Consider the following 18,709-nt stretch of genomic DNA (forward strand, 5'->3'; position numbering starts at 1 on the left):
CAGTAGAGGACTGCACTGTGCATGGCTAATCAGCCTTGAAGAGGAAGTCTGGACCTCAGGCATATCCAGCTACGTGGATCAACAGCAATCCCTTCAGATCCAGCAGCTTTGGTTTAATGGACGGAAACTTTGGCCTATTGTTCAAAGGTTGCCAGCAACAAACGAGTAGGACTGGATTTCTTAAAAATAAAGACAAGTGTGGTATGTGCATAAAGTCAGTGCCTTGATCCTTAAAAGCAGCTCTACAAGCAACTTTACCCTAAATAGGGGCAGTGCTTAAGTTACAAAAGATTTTGTTTGTGATGACCGAAGAAACTGCTCTGCTTCAGGAATTCAAAAGATGGATCAGATTTAGTAGTAGATTTATTAATTTGCTGTGATTTACAACGGGGTGACAATGTCTGAAACCAGGAGACATCAAAACAGGTTTAGCCAGGAGGTTTATGGCTTCCACGTCGAATTCATTGACCAATGTCAAGTCATTGGGGCAACTGAAGATTAGCAGACAAAAGGTAAGCAGAGGTCGGTGCTGCACTGGCGTTTTGGAGAAAGTATTCCAAAGTGTCTTCTCTTACAGCAATTTCCTTTTCTCAAACTCCTGCAAAGAGCACACAGATGTCACCAGCAGGGAAAACAGAAAATGCTTCTGTTACTCTTCTGTTTCAAATTACTTTGTATGTATCTTAGCAAATCTGATGTTAAGAATTAAATACTGGTATTAAAAATGAATATATATAATGCATGAAGTGTGGAAGTTAGGGGGAAGGAAAATAAGCATTCTCCCACCTCACATTAACAAACCAGCTCTGGAAAGCCAGACTGCAGTCAGTGCCAGACTGCAATGCTGTCAAGGAACCATTTGCTCCCAGGCACAGCATAACAGGCTTGAAAAACACCAATTCTGCATCACAATTGCAGCAGAATCCTTCCAGTAAAGGACTCAAGCCAGGGAAGCAATGAAATAAAGATTTTCATTTTAATAAAGAAAAAGAACAACAGAAGAAGAGAAGAATCCCACAGCAACCTGTGGAGATGCTGTACTACACAGTCACCACAGGAAACAAAAAATACTTAGCAGAACTGTATTATGCATCTCCTCTAGCTGTGAAGCAATCCCTTTTTTGGATATGAATTAAGTAAAATGCAAATAATCCCATTCCACACCTCAGTTTTTCAGCTGTACACATTCAACCATAACTCTGAATTATATGCCAAGGCTCTCCTTCCTCAAATACCCTACTTAGAAATAATGTCCTCATATTTTAAATTAATTCAGACTCTTAGCATCCAGAAAAAAATTTCAACAAGTTGCTACGCTTGAAAGCGGAATGTAATCTCTCCTCTATTCTGCTGCATTTACTTTCCTATAAAACAATATTAAATAAAACTGTGTGCACATATCTTTTACGCAGTAATTTCATAATTTGCAAATAGAGTCTTGTCCAGTCAATAGAGTTCTTATGTTTAAGCAAGTTCAGAGTATCTGGGTAAGAGATACTCCCAACTCGGATTCCCTCAGAAGTGGCTTCTTGCTCTGGATGAGCCAATGCCTGAGGAACCAACCTTGTAGATGGTGCTGCCCAGCTGGGCAGGGGACATGCTGACCACAACCCCTGCACTCTGGAGGGCTGCAATCTTCTCCTTGGCTCCCCCCTTTCCCCCAGCAATGATGGCCCCAGCGTGGCCCATCCGCCGGCCGGGAGGAGCCGTCAGGCCGGCTATGAAGGACACCACTGGCTTGGCATTGGGGCCCTGGAAGAGATAAATGTGTTAGGTGGAGGAGGGGGAGAGGAAAAGCAATTTCAGGTTCATTTTGTATTTATTTATTTATTTGTTATTTTTTATTTAAATATCGACTTGCCAGGCAAAGTTATTAAAGCAGCTCAGGCAGCACAAAGGAGTGTGGAATACTTTCTCTCTTGATAATCATAAACCAGAAGCAAATAGAAATTTTAAATCTCTCTACACACCCATGAATGCTACAAAAAAAATCACCACAAATATTGTTACAGGAATAAAAATTTGAAGTTAGCACTGCACTCCAGTTCACAGAACCACAGAATATGGCTGGAAAGATCTCTAAGATCATCAAGTCCAACCATCAGATTTAATCGGGACAACACTCTTAATTTCAACTCTTTTTCTTTAAAAGACAGTAACTGTTTGGGTTTTTTGTAAAAAGATATGAGAGACTGTGCTGAGTTTTCCTTGATGTGGCAAAAGAAGCTGGCTAGCTATGAAGGTGTCTGGCAGCAAGGTGTTTGAGACTTACAGCATTATTTTCTTTTAAAAAGGCTGCTGCATCTTCTTCAGCATTTCCTCCAATCTCCCCGATCAGTATGATCCCCTCAGTATGAGGATCCTTCAGGAAGACATCGAGGCAGTCAATAAAATTAGTTCCATTGAAGGGATCGCCTCCAATCCCTGAAAAAAAATTAAAACCACAAAAAAAGTCCAAGTCAAGGTAACAATATTGCATTTATGACAGAAGTTTCAAAGTAAATTTCAGCATGAGGAGTATTCCCAAAAGCTCCTAAGACAGGCAGCTCTGAAGGCTCTTCCCAAGTCAGTGTGTATCAAATTCCTGTTCCAAATACAACTTACAACTTATCCACAACTTACAGAAAGCTCTGATATCTGAATGTCCATCTTTCAAACCATAATCAAAATATTATGAACACAGCAGGATCAGTGCCTCAGCTCTAGAATTCTGCTGTCAGGAAACTGAATTTGCTTAACACACCCAACTAAATGCTTCAGAATGCCCTATCCTTTAAGAAACTAAACTTGGGACAGTCTGCTTCCAAACTGCCATCATATTTGCTGGCAGTTCTCTGTTCAAAGCTGGTTTTAAGGCTTTTATTAACCTGATGTGGAAATGATAAGAGAAGGGTTATACTCTTCACAGCACATAGGGATCCCATTTCTCTACAGAACTGCCATTCAGCAAATTCTACACTTGCAAAAAGGAATTATTTTGGATTTATGCTCGTAAAGAAAAAGCAGATTGGTCCAGGTACAACAGACTGATTCTGAGGGAACCTACCAATGCAGAAGGACTGCCCCAACCCAACTTGTGTTGTCTGATGAACAGCTTCGTATGTCAGAGTTCCAGATCTTGACACAATACCTTGAGGAAAGAAAGGAAGATAAACTTAACACTAACACAGCACATGACTAGAGGCAGCTGTTCTTGTATTAATGAAAATCATCTCAATAAACAACACAAGATTCCAGCTGTCCTTGCCAAAACACTCTGTAAGATTCTATCTGTACTATTTCTTGGTTGTCACCTTTTGATATTTAACTCTCAATGGACTAAATCTGCCCAGGGTGTCAATATTATTTTTGTCACGCTAAAGCCTGACCAGGAAAGAAAACTAAAAAGCAAATGGAAGAACATACTTCTTATCTTGTATGTAAGTAGCTGATGCACTGAACTTTAAACAGTTGCAGCTCAACGGTGAACAAAAGAATTCTGTATTAATCACATCCCAGTATGGCCAGGCACATGAGAGATCCTCCAGAACAGAAAAATGCTGCACAAATGCAAGTTATCACTATTAAGATATTTGTTGCTGCTCCACAGAACACATCTGGTATTTACATTACAATATTACAAGAAACCACAACCTCAGTTTTGAATTCAGGATGGATGGTAGCCCAGAGCTCAGAGCAGGGGCAAAATATTTGCATGGCTTTTGCCATTTTTAGTTCATTTTTTCAAGTCAAGACTTCTGTTAACACTCCAAAGGAAAGGTTTTTAGGGAAAACAGACACCATCTTCCATCTAATTGAAGCTATTTAACAAGGAATATAGTACATATATTGCATGAACAGAGGAGAAAATACACCATTAGACTAACCTTAGTTCTATCAGCTATTTATACTGTGGGCCAGCTCAGATGTGTTCTAGCACAGCATTTTCTCCTTGCTATGTTTGAAAAGGCCTCTCTGTTTACCATTAAGATCAGATTGCCTCAGAGAAGCTACAGATGAAAGTCCAAAGACTGTGGCTATTTTTATACCTTGCATCACAGTATATTCAGATGATTCTTGGATGCCTCACAGCAATAGAAAGCTGGGGAGCACATCACCAAAGGTCACAGTGTTAGATGAAACTGGGAGGGTAGCAAAGCTACATTTTTATTCCTTGATCCTTGGATCACCACTGAAAACATTTCCAGCAATGGCAGAGCTACTGGATTCAAGATTTTAAATACTCGTTTGCACCTGATGTGCCTTGCATTCAGATTCTAGTAACTTGTGACTGCAACACATTTTTGTATGCATTTAGAAAATCTGAACAGAAGTTTGATTCAGAAGGGAGCTCAGGGCAACATTGGTTGATGTTACCTTTTACAGTCACAGAGCAATGTCTCAGTGGTTTTTATAAAGGGCATAACTGCAGCCATTTGATTTTTCAATTCCAGGTTTATAGGTACTTTTGAAAGCTGGAGGTGGAACATGAGTGTTAACACATCTTCCAGCATTCCCTAGGTGCAGTCTATTCTCAAGTCAGAAGTGGTTAAGTAGCAGAGATAGTTCCTCATGCCAGAAAAACTGCATGGAGTCTCTAGTTCAAAGCACTGAAAAGGCTTTTCCACAATAAACACACTTTCCATCAAAAAAACTGGTAATGTTGTAAAGGGTATTACTGTGCTCAAGTGAAGCTGATTACCTTGCTGACAGGCAACAGTAGTGCATGCTGTCTGCAACAATATTTCTGAAGCTCTGCTTAAGTACAAATGTACATTTTGGAAGAATTTTCTCTACAGTTCCTGAACTGCATTATTTGGAAAAATAAAACAAACAAACAAGTTCTTATTTCTACAGTTTACAACAAGAAGCTGACAGAAGTCAGGAGAAGAGACTTGCATGTAACAGGGTGTGTAACTCAATACACACAAGGGGTGTGACTAACACTGATTATGAACAAATCACTGCCTTTCTGCCCTTAACCACACTGACTGAAAATCGGGTGTATTTGTCACTTCCACTTGTGATGGTTCCATAGTTGTCTATATTATCACGTTATAAACTTGTCTGTAGTCTCTTCCCTTTGCTGTAATTCTGAGATCACTACAAGAGTAGAGTCCCAGTCCTAAGCAGCCAAGTTGTTGGAAGGAATAGTGTTGGAGAACTTAGTGTTCTCAAATCCCAAGAAAAATGGAAGTTTCCTCAAGGCTCTCCTTTGAGCATACCAAGTCAATCACATTACCTAAGGAAATTCCCAGTTGCTTTGCCTCCACCATCAGTACCCTTGGCCCACTACAGCAGACTTCCTGATTTTGGCCTTCAGGATTGATAATGCCCACATTTACGTAAAAACTGAGGACAGACAAGCTGTCCCATAGTGTTATCAACTCTCTTCAGGGCAGAATGTGCCTTGCCTCAGGAGGAAGAACACTAGAGCACCAAACTTGTGTTTTACATGACGCATAAATATTCAAAAACTCACCAATTCTTCCTTTCTTGTGAATGTGACCAGGCATGATACCAATTTTACATTCTCCAGGCTAAGGAAAGAGTGGGAGAAGTCAGATGGAACATTCAAACCACCACTAGGAAGAGCTCAGCCTCGGAGCAAAGCCAGAGGTCACTTACATTGATGACTCCGGGGCAGTTGGGGCCCACCAGCCGGGTTTTATTCTGCCGCAGCAGCTTGTGTTTGACCCGCACCATGTCCTGCTGGGGGATACCTTCAGTGATGCACACCACCAGGGGCATTTCTGCATCGATGGCCTCGTTGATGGCAGCAGCAGCAAACGGGGGAGGGACGTAGATAACAGTGGCTGAAGCACCCGTTTGTTCTTTGGCCTGCAAGGGACACAACAAAAACACACCGTGTGCTCAGTGGGGCTGAAGAGAACGTTTGACAACAAACTGTTTAAAATACATCCATTCTCCGTCATGAATTAAGGATATGTATTAATTTACTATAATCTAAGCAAGTGTTAAATTCCCTGAAGATGGGACAGAACCAGGGAACTGAGAACTGACCACTGCCTGGAAGGGATCTGCCCCATGATCACCATCATAAATACTCTTCCATAGCAGTTTGCTAAAAATTCATCATGCACACCAGAATCAATCAGAAACTAGCTGCATTCATAAAGCAAGTGTACCCAGACTCTGTGAACTGCACAGTGGAAGCCAAACTTGTGCCTGACCACCCTGAATGCTCCCTCTTTTACAAGACTTCTATTTCACTCTTTGCCCAGTGACATCCACGGCTTAAATATTTGTCTCTCCAGGGTGAGCAATGAAATAAGGAGCCCTTCAGCAGCTTTAAACTCTGTGCCCTCCAGTCACTGCTGCAAATTACCTCCTTCACAGAATTAAACACAGGCAGACCTAGATGAGTTTTTCCCCCTTTCCCTGGAGAAATTCCTCCTACTAGATTGGTGCCATAGTCCAATGCCTGCTGGCTGTGAAAGGTGCCCTATGAGAGAGAAAATAAGTAAAGTTAGAAGGCATGTCATAGCAAATAAAATTAACTAAAAAGTTTGATGTTATCTATAATTCTGAAGACAATTTATGGCACTTAAATTTACAATAAGAAAGGAAGTTTTCGTTACACGTATATATATCAGATACTTTGAAGAGTACATCCACATGTTTTAAATGCATTTGGATATGCTAACATGCTCTGCTTTTTTTTTTTTTTAATTGGAGCACTGTGGTTGCATGCTAAAGGATATTTTGTTGTGTGCTGCTAAGACACCTGCAGACACAGCAGCCACATTTTCTTTTCCACATCAAATCTGGCAGATGACAAACATACAGTGAAATAGAAGAAATTAGCATGCTCATCCATGACTAGCTCATAGTTTCACAAAAGCAGCCTTCTCCCCTGCAAATGTGTAAAGAGTGAATCTGAGAAAATTATTAAATATCCTGAAATAAAAACAGAAATTTAATTCATAGGCGCTGATATTGAAATGCATCTGTGAAAGAGGCATTAACTTCTAAAATGGTCAGGTTTTGGCAGTTTTTTTGCAAGTATCCTTTTACAAAGAAACCCTTTCAGCTGTATACAATAAAAGTTCTTAAGATCAAAATGAAAAACAAAAATGGAAAGTTATTACACTAGAGATGACTCAAAACCAACTTTCAAGCTTGTGCACAAATATTTGGGCCAAAGAAACTAAACTACAGTGCTGAAGGGACCTTTCTGATGCTGAAGCAAGTCCAGCTTCCTATTAACACAGACAAAGGCAGTATATAATCCGTATTATATGTTATTATGTTTTTTTAGCAATTAACTTTCTGACTGAAAGGGTGATAGAAGAAATAATTTATAAACATACCTGTTTGCCTGTAAAACCCTGACAGATAACCTTTGTGTTTTTGTTAACATACAGGTTTTTCCTGGATGCTGTGTAGGAGCAGTGTCGGACTCCATTCTGTTGAACTGCAGAGAAAAGAGAGTACAAACTATTAAAAGAGAGCACAAAGCATTAATCCACTCCTTTGGTAGACTCTTGAGTAAAAAAATGTCCTGCCAAGTAAGTGCATATCAGTTAATGCTTCTATGAAAAGAATCATGAGCAGCTCATGTTTTCAAAAGCAGCTCTGAAGCCTCATTCAGTGCTAAATGTCATTCTAAGATATTAAACACCTGTAGCTCACCCTATCATGGTGATTTCTCAGTTTGCTAGAAATTAGGGGAAGTATTTCTCACATAAAGTACTCAATATTAGGATTCTTCACAACAAAGACAGAAACACCTTCTTAAGCATTACTTTCATTTGAAAAGAACACATTTTTATCTTCTCAGAAATTCTGCAAAGTGACAAAGGAGAACTAAAATCCTGATACCCAGAGGCTGTTACAACACTGGTACTATGTTATACCTCCTGTGAACAGTCCAGACTAGAACATAAGAGATCTTGAGGAGCTCCAGGGTCCCTCAGCCCAGGAAAACCTTAATGCCAAGTAAGACAGACAGCAGGAGATCTTTTTCCAACAGATTCCTAGCTATGGCGTCACTGCTGGACACACATTTGGGCTCGTGAGGAAACCCAGCTCTCCAGATACTCCACTAGAGTGATTTTCAATTTAGTTCTCACAACTCTAGTGCTGAAAGAAGAAAACAACTTCAATTGTAGAAAAAGAGCACAATGTGTGCTGGCAACAAACAGCCAAGGGGAATGACTGCATCTGTGCTGAAGGGAAAGGAATGGTGACATCAAATGCATAGAATGTCACCACAGAAGAAAGCCTGAGATGAGGAGGAGGGGGAGGTCTTCTGGTATAAATACAATGCACACCTACATTTACTGCCATATGCTTTTTCAAACACTAGAGTTTTGAGGAGATCAGAACCAATTTACTCCCTGCAAGTGTTTAACATAAAAACCTTAATTTATACATAGAGTGAACCTGGGAGGGCACAACCCTAATTGGATCCCAAATATATATGCCAATATGTTACTATCTACCCCTTTAGCTCTTTCAAAACTTTAGAAACAAAGACTTAAGGAAGTAAATAGTGAAACTGAAATCAAAATAAAATATCCTGAATCATGGTCCCCAGATTGTACATACTCAGGCATGTCTGAACAAGGGAAGAAGAATTCTTTCTTTTTCTTTTTAGGAAGGAAGGAAGTGCTTTTAAAAAGAAAGAAGGAAAAAAGTATTCTTATAAACTGATAATGCACAGAATTTGTTAAGATGCATTATTAAATTCTTATAATAACACAATTTCTTAGGTTTAGTAAGAGAGTACAAAAAATTTTCTAAGATCCCTGTATATACAGAATTCCATCACACAACTATACAGTTCTCTTTTGCCAGCTAAAACTTAATGTTACACTGCTTTTATGCTTCAGTTGTATTCAAAAGAGTGAGAAGAAAAGCCAAACCATGCCAGAAACAGCCTACAGACATCAGTGCTATTGCTAAATCTAAAGTCCTTACTCTGTTGTTAGAAAGTTCTGGCAAACTCAGGATTTAACTCCAGCCACCTTTAGCTGTTCTCTAAGGAGCTGTAGCAAATCCTCAACTTCACACAGACAGACACGAAGTAAAACTCCAGAGAGAAAGGTACAGACTAGGATGCAGGAAACTTGTAAGGAAAGTAGCAAAAGTGCACTTCAGCTTAGAGACCTGCAGGGTTTTAACCTAAATCACAACAAATAATGTTGCAGAAGTCATTATGCCAGGAAATACAAAGCACAAAGGGACAAAATCCATGTGAAATCCTCAGGAAAAGCCACACAAAAGCCACTCGTATCCTGGGCTGCTTCTAAAGCAGAGTAGGCAGGTTGAGGGAGGGGATTTTGCCCCTCTGCCCCACTCAGGTGAGACCCCAGCTGCAGAGCTGCCTCCAGGGTGGGGTTCCACACAAGAAGGACCTGGATCTGTTGGAGTTGATCCAGAGGAGGCACCAAGATGATCAGAGGGATGGAGCACCTCTGCCATGAGGAAAGGCTGAGAGAATTGGAATTGTTCAGCCTAGAAAAGAGAGGCTTCAGGGTGACCTTATTCCCTTCAGTACCTGAAGGGAACTTACAGGAAAGATGGGGCAAAACTATTTGACAAGGACATGTAGAGACAGAACAAGGGGGAATGGCTTCAAACTGAAAGAAAGCACATTTAAATTGGATATTAGGGAAAAAATCTTTGCTGTAAGGGTAGTGAGGCCCTGGCACACATTGCTGTGGATGCCCCTGGATCCCTGGAAGTGTTCCAGGCCAGGTTGGATGGAGCTCTGAGCAGCCTGGTCTAGTGGAAGGTGTCCCTGCCCATGGCAGGGGGCAGAAAGAGATGATCTTTAAGGTCCCTTCCAACCCAAACCATGTTGTGATTTCCATGATTCCATTAAAATATGTCTAAGGCTGACATTTAATGAACAGGCTGGCTGTGGGAGGGGAGAGAGAAGCCAAAGCTACAGAAGACAGCACAGATCTTTGTCCTTGGCTGAGGACTTGGTCTTCCTAGGCAGGGCTGCAAGGCCCTGCATCTGCACTAAGTCAAAGGCACATCTGGTGAAGAGCAGTCTGCCTCCAGCAAAGGAGAGGCAAAATAAAAACAGGAACAGCTGGAATGCAGGTCATGAGAGCAGGGAATAGATCTACCTGAGCCCAGCCACTCAGGCAATCCCTCACGGTGAGGAGATGTGCCTGGGTGAAACCCAACCCTGAGAACAGCAGAGGATGATCCCCTTGGGAAGGAGATGTTACAGTAATTGTCACCAGCACTGCCCTGCAGAGAACACTCCAGGGAAGGACTGTTTGAAAAAGGGGCCTGCAAGGGGAAAGAACAAACAGGAACACTAGACTGATTCAAATCAAAGTCCTACAGAGTCTGTGCTACACCACTGACAAAGCAACCTGCAAAGTAAGAGAGGGATGCTTGCTAGCCACATATCTGTCACTGAGCCATTTCAGTACTTAAAAAAAAAAAAAAAAAAAAACAGAATCCCAGAATGGGTCAGGCTGGAAGGAATCACAGTAGGTCATCTGGTCCAACCTCCCTGCTCAAACAGGGCCATCCTACAGCACAATGCACACGACTGTGTCCAGATGGTTTCTGAGTATCTCTGGCGAGGGAGACTCCACAGTCTCTTAGTTGTTGACAAACTGACAAATAGTCACATTTCTCTACACCTTACAGCAATTCTATGCACCCATTTCAACTGTTCACTACAGATCTATTTTCAGATATTTATAACATTGCACAAAAAAGTTTTTGAAAGCTTAAGTTTGTCAGTTCTCCATTTTCAGGAGACCGTATAAATATATTTTTCAAGGATAAAAAGCTTTTGAGCATTTTCTAAAGTATAAAAAAAATAGGCACTGATATCTAAAAGGCAGCTTAGAATTTAAGCTTTGTGTGGATTTACTCTTGAAAACCATACGTGCCTCTCATGCTATTGTATGGCCCTGCTTCAGAAAAAATACAGCTGGTTCAAAAAAGCCTGGCTACAGATTTGAGCCATTTGCTGTCTCCAGAGAGAGGCAGCTTATCATGGGCAAATGTCTGGAGAGCAATATATTTTTTAAGCAATTCATGAAAAAAGAACTAAAAATCACCTTGCAGTCTCTGGGCCGGATGAGTCTGAGTTTTGGGGTTTTTTAAGTGGCTTCAAACAATTCTGTACTTCTGTTCCTGGCCCTGCCTGCAGCAGTTTGCCACAGTTATCAGCAGAGTGGGAGCAACAGGGGCATGGGTCAGGATGGGGTTCTGCTCCACGTGGCACAAACAGCAAGTCCTAGGTGCAAGCAGCTGGCAATTTAGTCAGGACAGATACAAGATGGGAAGGAAACAGGTGGAAAGTGGAAATGGTATGCCTAAGTTCACAGCAGGTATGAGTCAGAAATAGAAGCCAAGTCTCAACTTCCACCCAGGACTTGCTTCACAACCTCCAAACCCGTTCAGACAATTGATCTTACTAGAACAAATCTGGGTGCTTAGGTGTAAATGCTTCATGAATACTGGGAAAAAAAACCCACCAAGTCTGTTCCTCAGCAGTGAACCAGCAAAAGCCAAACCCATTGGTGATGCTATTTTAATGCTCACGTCTAAATTACAGGCCAAGTTACAAAGGTGAAGGCTCCAGATGAAGTCCTAGAGTATAAAGACAAGACTTATCAAACCCAACTCTTCCCAAAAGCACAGGTGAAATGTCATATTTTGCCAGGTCAGAGCTCTAAGATAACATTATCATGTCCAAAAAAGGCCTATAATAGACCTTTAGGAAAGTGTAATAAAAATAAAGTAAGAGACTGGACAATCTCTCAGGCACACCATTCATTTCTGCCCCACCCCTGTCCAGTTTGTGGTTTAAAAATAAAGTTATACAAATAGTAAGATTCATTTGCTTTGGCTTTCCAGTACTTTAACTGCTGCATAGCTAAAAAGTGAGATGCACTGTAGCAAGAGCCTACTTTGGTGCATTGTACAGGACAACCAAGCAGTTATGAAAAGTCCTCAAGCACCCAACCCCTGCTGCCTCAGGGGAGATTTGAAAAGCAAGACCTAAATTTAGTAGTGGGGTATAAGCCTGTATGTGAAACACCTGCTGTTTTACAGTCAAGAAACCTTATTAGAAACTACAGGACAGAATTACTCCAATACCACACACTGCTGGTAGTTACTCTAGCATTTCCAGGGAACAAGGCCCCAGCCAAGAGCAGAACTCACTGCAGTACAAATAACAGGAAAATCCACCTCATTTACCTCTTAGGCGAAAAACTCACAATCCATAGGGTGAAGCAGAGCTTGAAGCTCACTTGTACACTTCAATTAACAAACTTTTCTGGAAAAATACTCTATTATTTCTCATGAAGTCCAAATGAATTTACATGTTAAAAAGAAAACCGACCCATTTACAAGATATTTTAAAGCAGACAGGGAATTTAAATACTGTTTTCACTGAGCTTTCAGGCACTCCTTGAGCAGCAACACCTCACAGGCACAAATCTCATTTAAAACAATGCAACTCAAGCTACATTTCATAGAATCATAGAATGGTTTGGGCTGGAAGGGACTTTTAAAGGTCATCTTGTCCAGCCCCTTTCTTATTTGGGTTGTGCAAACCAGGTGACAGCAGAGACACTAAGGGCTAAATGTCTTCTTCACTCAAACTGTACAAAGTTCAAAACTTGTTATTTTCAGGACTTCTTGTAAGATTTCCTATGGAGACAAATCCAATCAAAGTACCTCCTTCTTATCCACACTTACCCCAGACCAAAAAAAAAATGAAATTTGGAAGCTGAGGGTGCTCATAAAACAAGCCCTAACAGCAAGGTGAAACAGCAGATTCCTCTCCAAAAGGACCTGAATTAACACCAACATCACCAGAAGTCTAAGTTGCAAGTGAAATTCTTCCTCTATTGCTCCTTGAAATAGCCACAGAACTTGGAGATGAAAGAAGATATTCCTTTCCTTTTCTATTACCTGAGTAAGGAAAGAAGAAAGCCTTAGAAATCATAGGAGCTCCAATGTAAGTGGGGAAAATAGAGGCCACTGCAGGGGAAACTCAGGGAAGGACTGAGATACAAGGAGCCCTACTTAAAATGCTGTGTCTTTTCTTCCACACACACATTCCAACCTTTATCTTCCATCAGTTATGGACCTTCCGCTTGCTTCTGGGAACTCCTTTAAATATTTTCTACATTAATTTACATTTTTATGACCATCTCCTTTGTCCTTCCTCTGCCAACAAATGCAGGGCCCAAGGAGGACACAACAGAACAGTTCTGGGGAGCTCCTGGCAGTGCAGAGGAGCAAAACTCATCTCCAGAACTCACCCCTGAAGTTATCAGTCACATTAGCAGAAGGTGATCCTTACTGACAAAGAAGTCTTCATGCTATTGAGGGATTGTTCAAAATACCTTAGGCCTTTGTTTAAGAGGATTACACATTCAGAGGATTCCTGTTTATCAGTCCCCAGGCTCTCTTCTCTCACCCTTCCCTTGCCAAATTCCTGGTAATTATGGAAACCCCAATCTGTGACCATGAAATAGGAATTGAGGAATTAATTAAATGCATCAGGCTGCAAAGGGCAGATGCAATGCCTACACTACACCCAGCACATTAAAACAAATCTAGGACTAGTGGGAAATGACAAAGATTTTCAGTCCTTTCAACGAATCAAAAAGTGTTTCCACAGCACAATCTACTTCTTGTAAACCAACAAGCTGCTTTTTCCCACGTATCCTCCCCTAAGAATGTGTCTGGAAAGGTTTGTGAGCTTTCCTCCCTCCACATTGTTAACATAAAAACAATTAAGGAATTCTTCCGTTTGGACTGTTATTTCTGCAGCGATCCTTTGCCAAGGTTACTCACATAATTACTATAATCTTTTAATCCAAGAGTTCTCCAAAGCCTTCTAACACATCCAGGACATGGAATTTCTAATCCTGACTATCCAATCAGTTCAGATGCCAACAAAAACTCTTCAAGGTGGGATATAGACAAGCACAGGTCTCTCCTGACTCTGTCCATACACCAGCAGTGCTCTGAGCTGACCTTTGAGCAGCACTTACCACTCATTGATATATTTCATACTCCATTTCCACAACTTCCTGATTTCAACCTTAGGGATACACAGCCTGCATGATTCCTTCAGCACTGCACCAACAAAAAGAGAGTTTGCATCTCGTTTGCAACAGAACACACTGGAAACTTGTGATTTCAAATCACTAAGAGAAGCAGATGTTAATTGTTAGTGAGAATGTAAGTACAAAGTCCAAATTTAAGGTTTCAACAGTCTTTAAAGGGTAAAGAGTATCAAACCAAAATTTTCCAATGAAGAACTATTTAATCTTGCAGGAGTTTCTGTAAAAGACTTCATGAGCAGCTGCAAAAAGACATTTCTTGAGCCACTTAGATCTCTTCCTCCCTTATACCCCTCAAAATCATTTTATGAACTATTCCCTGAATCTCTTACTGCTATTTGTAAATGGAACAATGTGGAGTTTTAACATGTAAAACTGCACTCAAGAGTAGCTTTGCTGGGAGTATAAATTAAGCTCAATTGGAAGGTGCTACATTCCCATCTGTTTCCCTCCATCAGAACCAATTCCCATTGGGCCCAGGGGAGCCAATTCAAAAAGCTGAAGTGGCAGGAATTAATAGCATAAATCATTTTCAGGTCCTGCTCACGGAGAACAAGAGGCAGGAATGGATACCCACCTGGACAGCAGGCGTGCCACAGAACTGCTCAGACCAGCTCATAGTTGAGAGATCATGTTACTAGACCTGCAAATCAGCATCCCACCAAGATAAAAACACTTCATGCACAGTGAAATGAGGTAGGCTTAAGTTTGTTCATTCATTTTCACCTGCAAGAACCAAATTAATGCAGAAATTCCTCTACTTAGACTCCAAGTAACTGCTCATGTGCCTGGGCATATCCACACTGATCTCACAGAATCACAGAGTGGCTTGGGTTGAAAAGGACATTAAAGACCTTCCTTTTCCAACCCCCTGCCATGGGCAGGGACACCTTCCACCATCCCAGGTCACTCAGAGCCCCATCCAACCTGGGCTTGGACACTTCCAGGGATGAGGCAGCCACAGCTTCTCTGGGAAACCAGTTCCAGTTTTCTCACAGTAAAGAATTTCCTCCTAATATCCAATCTAAACTTACTCTCTTTCACTTTGAAGCCATTACCCTTGTTCTATCACTACAAGTCTCCCCTTCAAGAGGATGCAGCACTAACTGCACAAAAAATAGCACGCTGGAAAGAAAAAAAAAAAGGGGGGGAAAGCACTTTATTTTTTAGTGTGATGTTCAGAAGAACACATATTAAATACTTAGAGCTGAAGTATTAGTCTCGGACTGCTCTTGTTCTCCACAAATGGAGGCCTGTACTCTTTTTCTTGGCGATAAAAAGAACTTCACCACGCTGTGCTGAAACCACAGGCTGATTCGGGGCCTCCAGAGGCCTCCAGCCCTCGCAGTGACCCCAGCTCGACGAGCTTCCTCCGGCCCTTGCCCTCTGGAGTCTTTCCGGGGCTCCAGCGCACACAACCTCTCCGTGTCCCGCACCTGCGGCCGCCCACCCTCCAGGGGAAAACTTCCCATTGCATTCACAAACAGCTCCCTCGCAGCCAGGCGTGCCCTGCCCCGAGCAGGGCGATCCCGAACGCCCTGCTCGGCCCGGAGCAGCGCCGGGAGCCCCGGGAACAGCCCGAGTCCAGTCCCGCCCCGCGGCCGAGCGCGCCCGGCCCCGCTCTGCTCTGCGCTGCTCCGCTCTGCCGTGACCTTGCCCTGCCCTGCCCCGCCCTGCCCCGCCCGGCCCCGGCGCTGCCCGCAGCCCCTGCGGCGGGGCCGGCAGGGCTCGTCCCGGTACTCACGGCGGAGGAAGCGGCCGAGCAGGCGGGCGGCGGCGGGGCTGCAGCGAGACATCGTCCCGTCCGCAATGACGGCGCGGCGGCCCCGAGCTCGGCCCGCCCCGGCGGCGGAAGCGGCTCCGCGGCGCCTTCTGGGTGTTGTAGGCGCGGGAGCCGTGAGGGGAAGGGCTGCGAGATCACCGAGTGCGAGCCGTGACCGGCACCGCCACGGGCACGGGCAGTGTGTCCTCGGACACCTCCAGGGACCGTGACTGCAAGGGGCTGTTGGTTCTCTGGAAGGCAGGGAGGCTCTGCAGAGAGACCTCCACAGATGAGAGCACTGGGCAATCACCAACATGTGAAATTCAACGAGGGGAAGTGCCAAATTCTGCTCCTGGGATGGGGCAACCCTGGGTGTACAGACAGACTGGGAATGAGGGGCTGGAGAGCAGAGCTGGGGAAAGGGACCTGGAGGTGCTGGTGATGGAGAGCTGAACATGAGCCAGCAGTGCCCTGGAGCCAGGAGGGACATCCCTGTCCTGGGGACATCAGGGACAGCATGGCCAGCCGGGCAAGGGAGGGGATTGTCCTGCTCTGCTCTGGGCTGGGGCAGCCTCGCCTCGAGAGCTGGGGGCAGTTTGATGCCACAATAAAAGAAATACATTGAATTATTAGAGAGTGTCCAAAGGAGAGCAGCAGAGATGGTGAAGAGCCTTGAGGGGAAGCTGTGTGAGAGCAGCTGAGGGCATTTGGTCTGTTCAGCCTGGAGGAGACCCAGGGGAGACCTCACTGCAGTTACAACTTCTTCATGAGGGGAAGAGGAGGGGCAGACACTGATCTGTGCTCTGTGCTGACAGTGACAGGACTGGGGCAATGGCCTGAAGTTGTGTCAGGAGAGGTTTAGGTTGGATATCAGGAAAAGGTTCTTCACCCAGAGAGTTGTTGGGCACTGAACAGCTCCCCAGGGCAGTGGTCACAGCACCAGCCTGACAGAGCTCAAGGAGTGTTTGCACAATGCTCTTGGGCACATGGTGTGACTCTTGGGGATGGTGCTGTGCAGGGCCAGGAGTTGGACTGGATGATCCTTGTGGGTCTCTTCCAACCCAGGATATTCTGTGATTGACTCCACCACCTCACAGAATGGGATGGGTCAGGCTGGGAGGGACCACAGTGGGTTACCTGGTTCAACCTGTGCCATCAGTGGCCTCAGGAGAAACAGGTTCTGTAAATATAACCAGTACTTCCTGATTGATTAATTAATTGTGTCCCTAAAACTGAGGCCAGAAAGAGGCCTTAATAAATGAAGAATCTAAATGTTCAGCTTCTTGCGAGGTGTATATGATCCCCTTAGGAGAACACACACATTGATTTTATAAGGAACACCCTCACAATGAAAAGATTTATGCCTGGATCCATTTCCAAATCAATTTGTCCTTGTGGCTTTCACTAAGGCTCTTGTGGGGATTATAGAATTTGAGTTAGATGCCAAGGCACTGTCATTCTGCATACAGGAACATTTTGCTTGTTTAGTGTTTTTAATAGGATCATGTAAGATGAGGATTGGTGTTGTTGGTTTGTTTTTAAATCTCAGTAGAAGAAACATTTCATCAATCTTTTGCATTCAAAAACTGAGTGCATATAGAGTCTTTTGACTCTGTAATTAATGTCAATGCAGGTCATCATCACTATAACTGTTGAAGTTCCAGGCATGGACTCCAGCTGTACAATATATAATTGGTCAGACATACATGGGATTGAGGAAAAATAAATTTATTTTAAATTATTGTAACACAATGGTTTCATTCCTGTCAGAGAACACTCTGTCCCACCAACATTAATTTTGCTGATTGAATCAACTGCCTAGAAAGAAACCATTCAGCCCAGGGAGAAACAAAGCAGCAATTAGCAACACTCAGGTAGCAGTGACTGGGGCTGCCTTAAGTCAGGTCAGACCCAGTTTTAGTGGGGTAGCCAAAGGATTAAGAAAGACTTAGGGGTATAATCTAAGAACAATAAATTTCAGCTGTTTTAGCAAGCCCAAAGGTGGGGTCGGTCCCTAATGCATTTTTATAAAGGACATCATTTCAAGAGAAACACAAATATCATGGTGAAATTCACGGCAGGCAGAAATCCTTTGGGATAATCTTGTTGCCCAGAAAAGTTGTGAATTCCCCATCCCTGGAAGTGTTCAAGAGCAGGCTTGATGGAACTCTGAGTAACGTGGTCTAGTGGGAGGTGTCCCTGTCTATGGCAAGGGGTTGGAACTTGATAGTTTTTCATGTCCCTTCCAACCCAGATCATTCTGTGTTTCTATGGCAGGAGTCACACACTTGATCCATACAATAAACTCAGCTATATTAAAAAACTTAGGGTTGAGTTCAGCCTGGCAGCTGTACAAACTGCACAGTTGGTACAGCTACAAAGTGACTTTGTGGGCAGGTATTTAATAGTATAAAATACAACCCAGACTTCCCATTCCGAATCTGAAAAAGGTTTTTCTCCTGGTACAGAGAGAGCTAAAAGACATCCCTTTGTCAAATACAGGTTTCAACAGGGAGGGTTCAGCATGAAGGCCATCCTTGGAGGGAAAGCCTGTATTTAGGGAATTAGCTGGTAATTATCAAAGACAAGTTCTTCAGCTGCTTTAGCCCTTACTCACCTCAGTGATGACTCTGGACCTACATTTCTGGCATCAGCTGATGCTTGATCACTATCTCCCAATCTTACAACGCAGCAGCTTGAAATACTCCTGAGTCTTGTTAGTTGTAGTGGCATCCATCACTTCTTATCTCTGGAACTTAAGGATGTGCAAACAAATTGGTCATTCTGCAGTATCTCTCTGCAATCAGTGCAGGGACCCAAGCATGAAAGCCCTGGCCTCACCTCTGTCCAGCTTTCAGCATCTGAGAGGAACTGA

At 43.1% G+C, this 18,709-nt stretch overlaps 1 protein-coding gene across 1 annotated transcript; it reads right to left on the minus strand.

Annotated features, from left to right (window-relative positions):
• Window positions 1-345: 345 nt before the first annotated feature.
• SUCLG1 (succinate-CoA ligase GDP/ADP-forming subunit alpha) lies at window positions 346-15,972 on the minus strand. The gene is made up of 9 exons (XM_085059511.1): window positions 15,817-15,972; window positions 7,314-7,417; window positions 6,329-6,445; window positions 5,608-5,820; window positions 5,462-5,519; window positions 3,047-3,130; window positions 2,273-2,424; window positions 1,564-1,752; window positions 346-598 (listed from the first exon to the last, which is right to left on the minus strand). The coding sequence occupies exons 1-9, from the start codon at window positions 15,866-15,868 to the stop codon at window positions 572-574; spliced, it is 996 nt and encodes a 331-aa protein (XP_084915637.1). The 5' UTR covers window positions 15,869-15,972; the 3' UTR covers window positions 346-571.
• Between the last annotated feature and the right edge of the window lie 2,737 nt (window positions 15,973-18,709).

Source organism: Lichenostomus cassidix, chromosome 4 (assembly GCF_008360975.1).
Source record: "Lichenostomus cassidix isolate B80296 chromosome 4, HeHo_3.0, whole genome shotgun sequence".
NCBI lineage: Eukaryota > Metazoa > Chordata > Aves > Passeriformes > Meliphagidae > Lichenostomus > Lichenostomus cassidix.

Coding starts and splice junctions, on each gene's coding strand:
- SUCLG1 (XM_085059511.1), bottom strand. CDS start 15,868: ATGTCTCGCTGCAGCCCCGCCGCCGCCCGCCTGCTCGGCCGCTTCCTC. Junction 7,418..15,816: donor GCTCGGCCGCTTCCTCCGCC/GTGAGTACCGGG, acceptor TTTTCTCTGCAG/TTCAACAGAATGGAGTCCGA. Junction 599..1,563: donor TGGGCAGCACCATCTACAAG/GTTGGTTCCTCA, acceptor TGCTCTTTGCAG/GAGTTTGAGAAAAGGAAATT.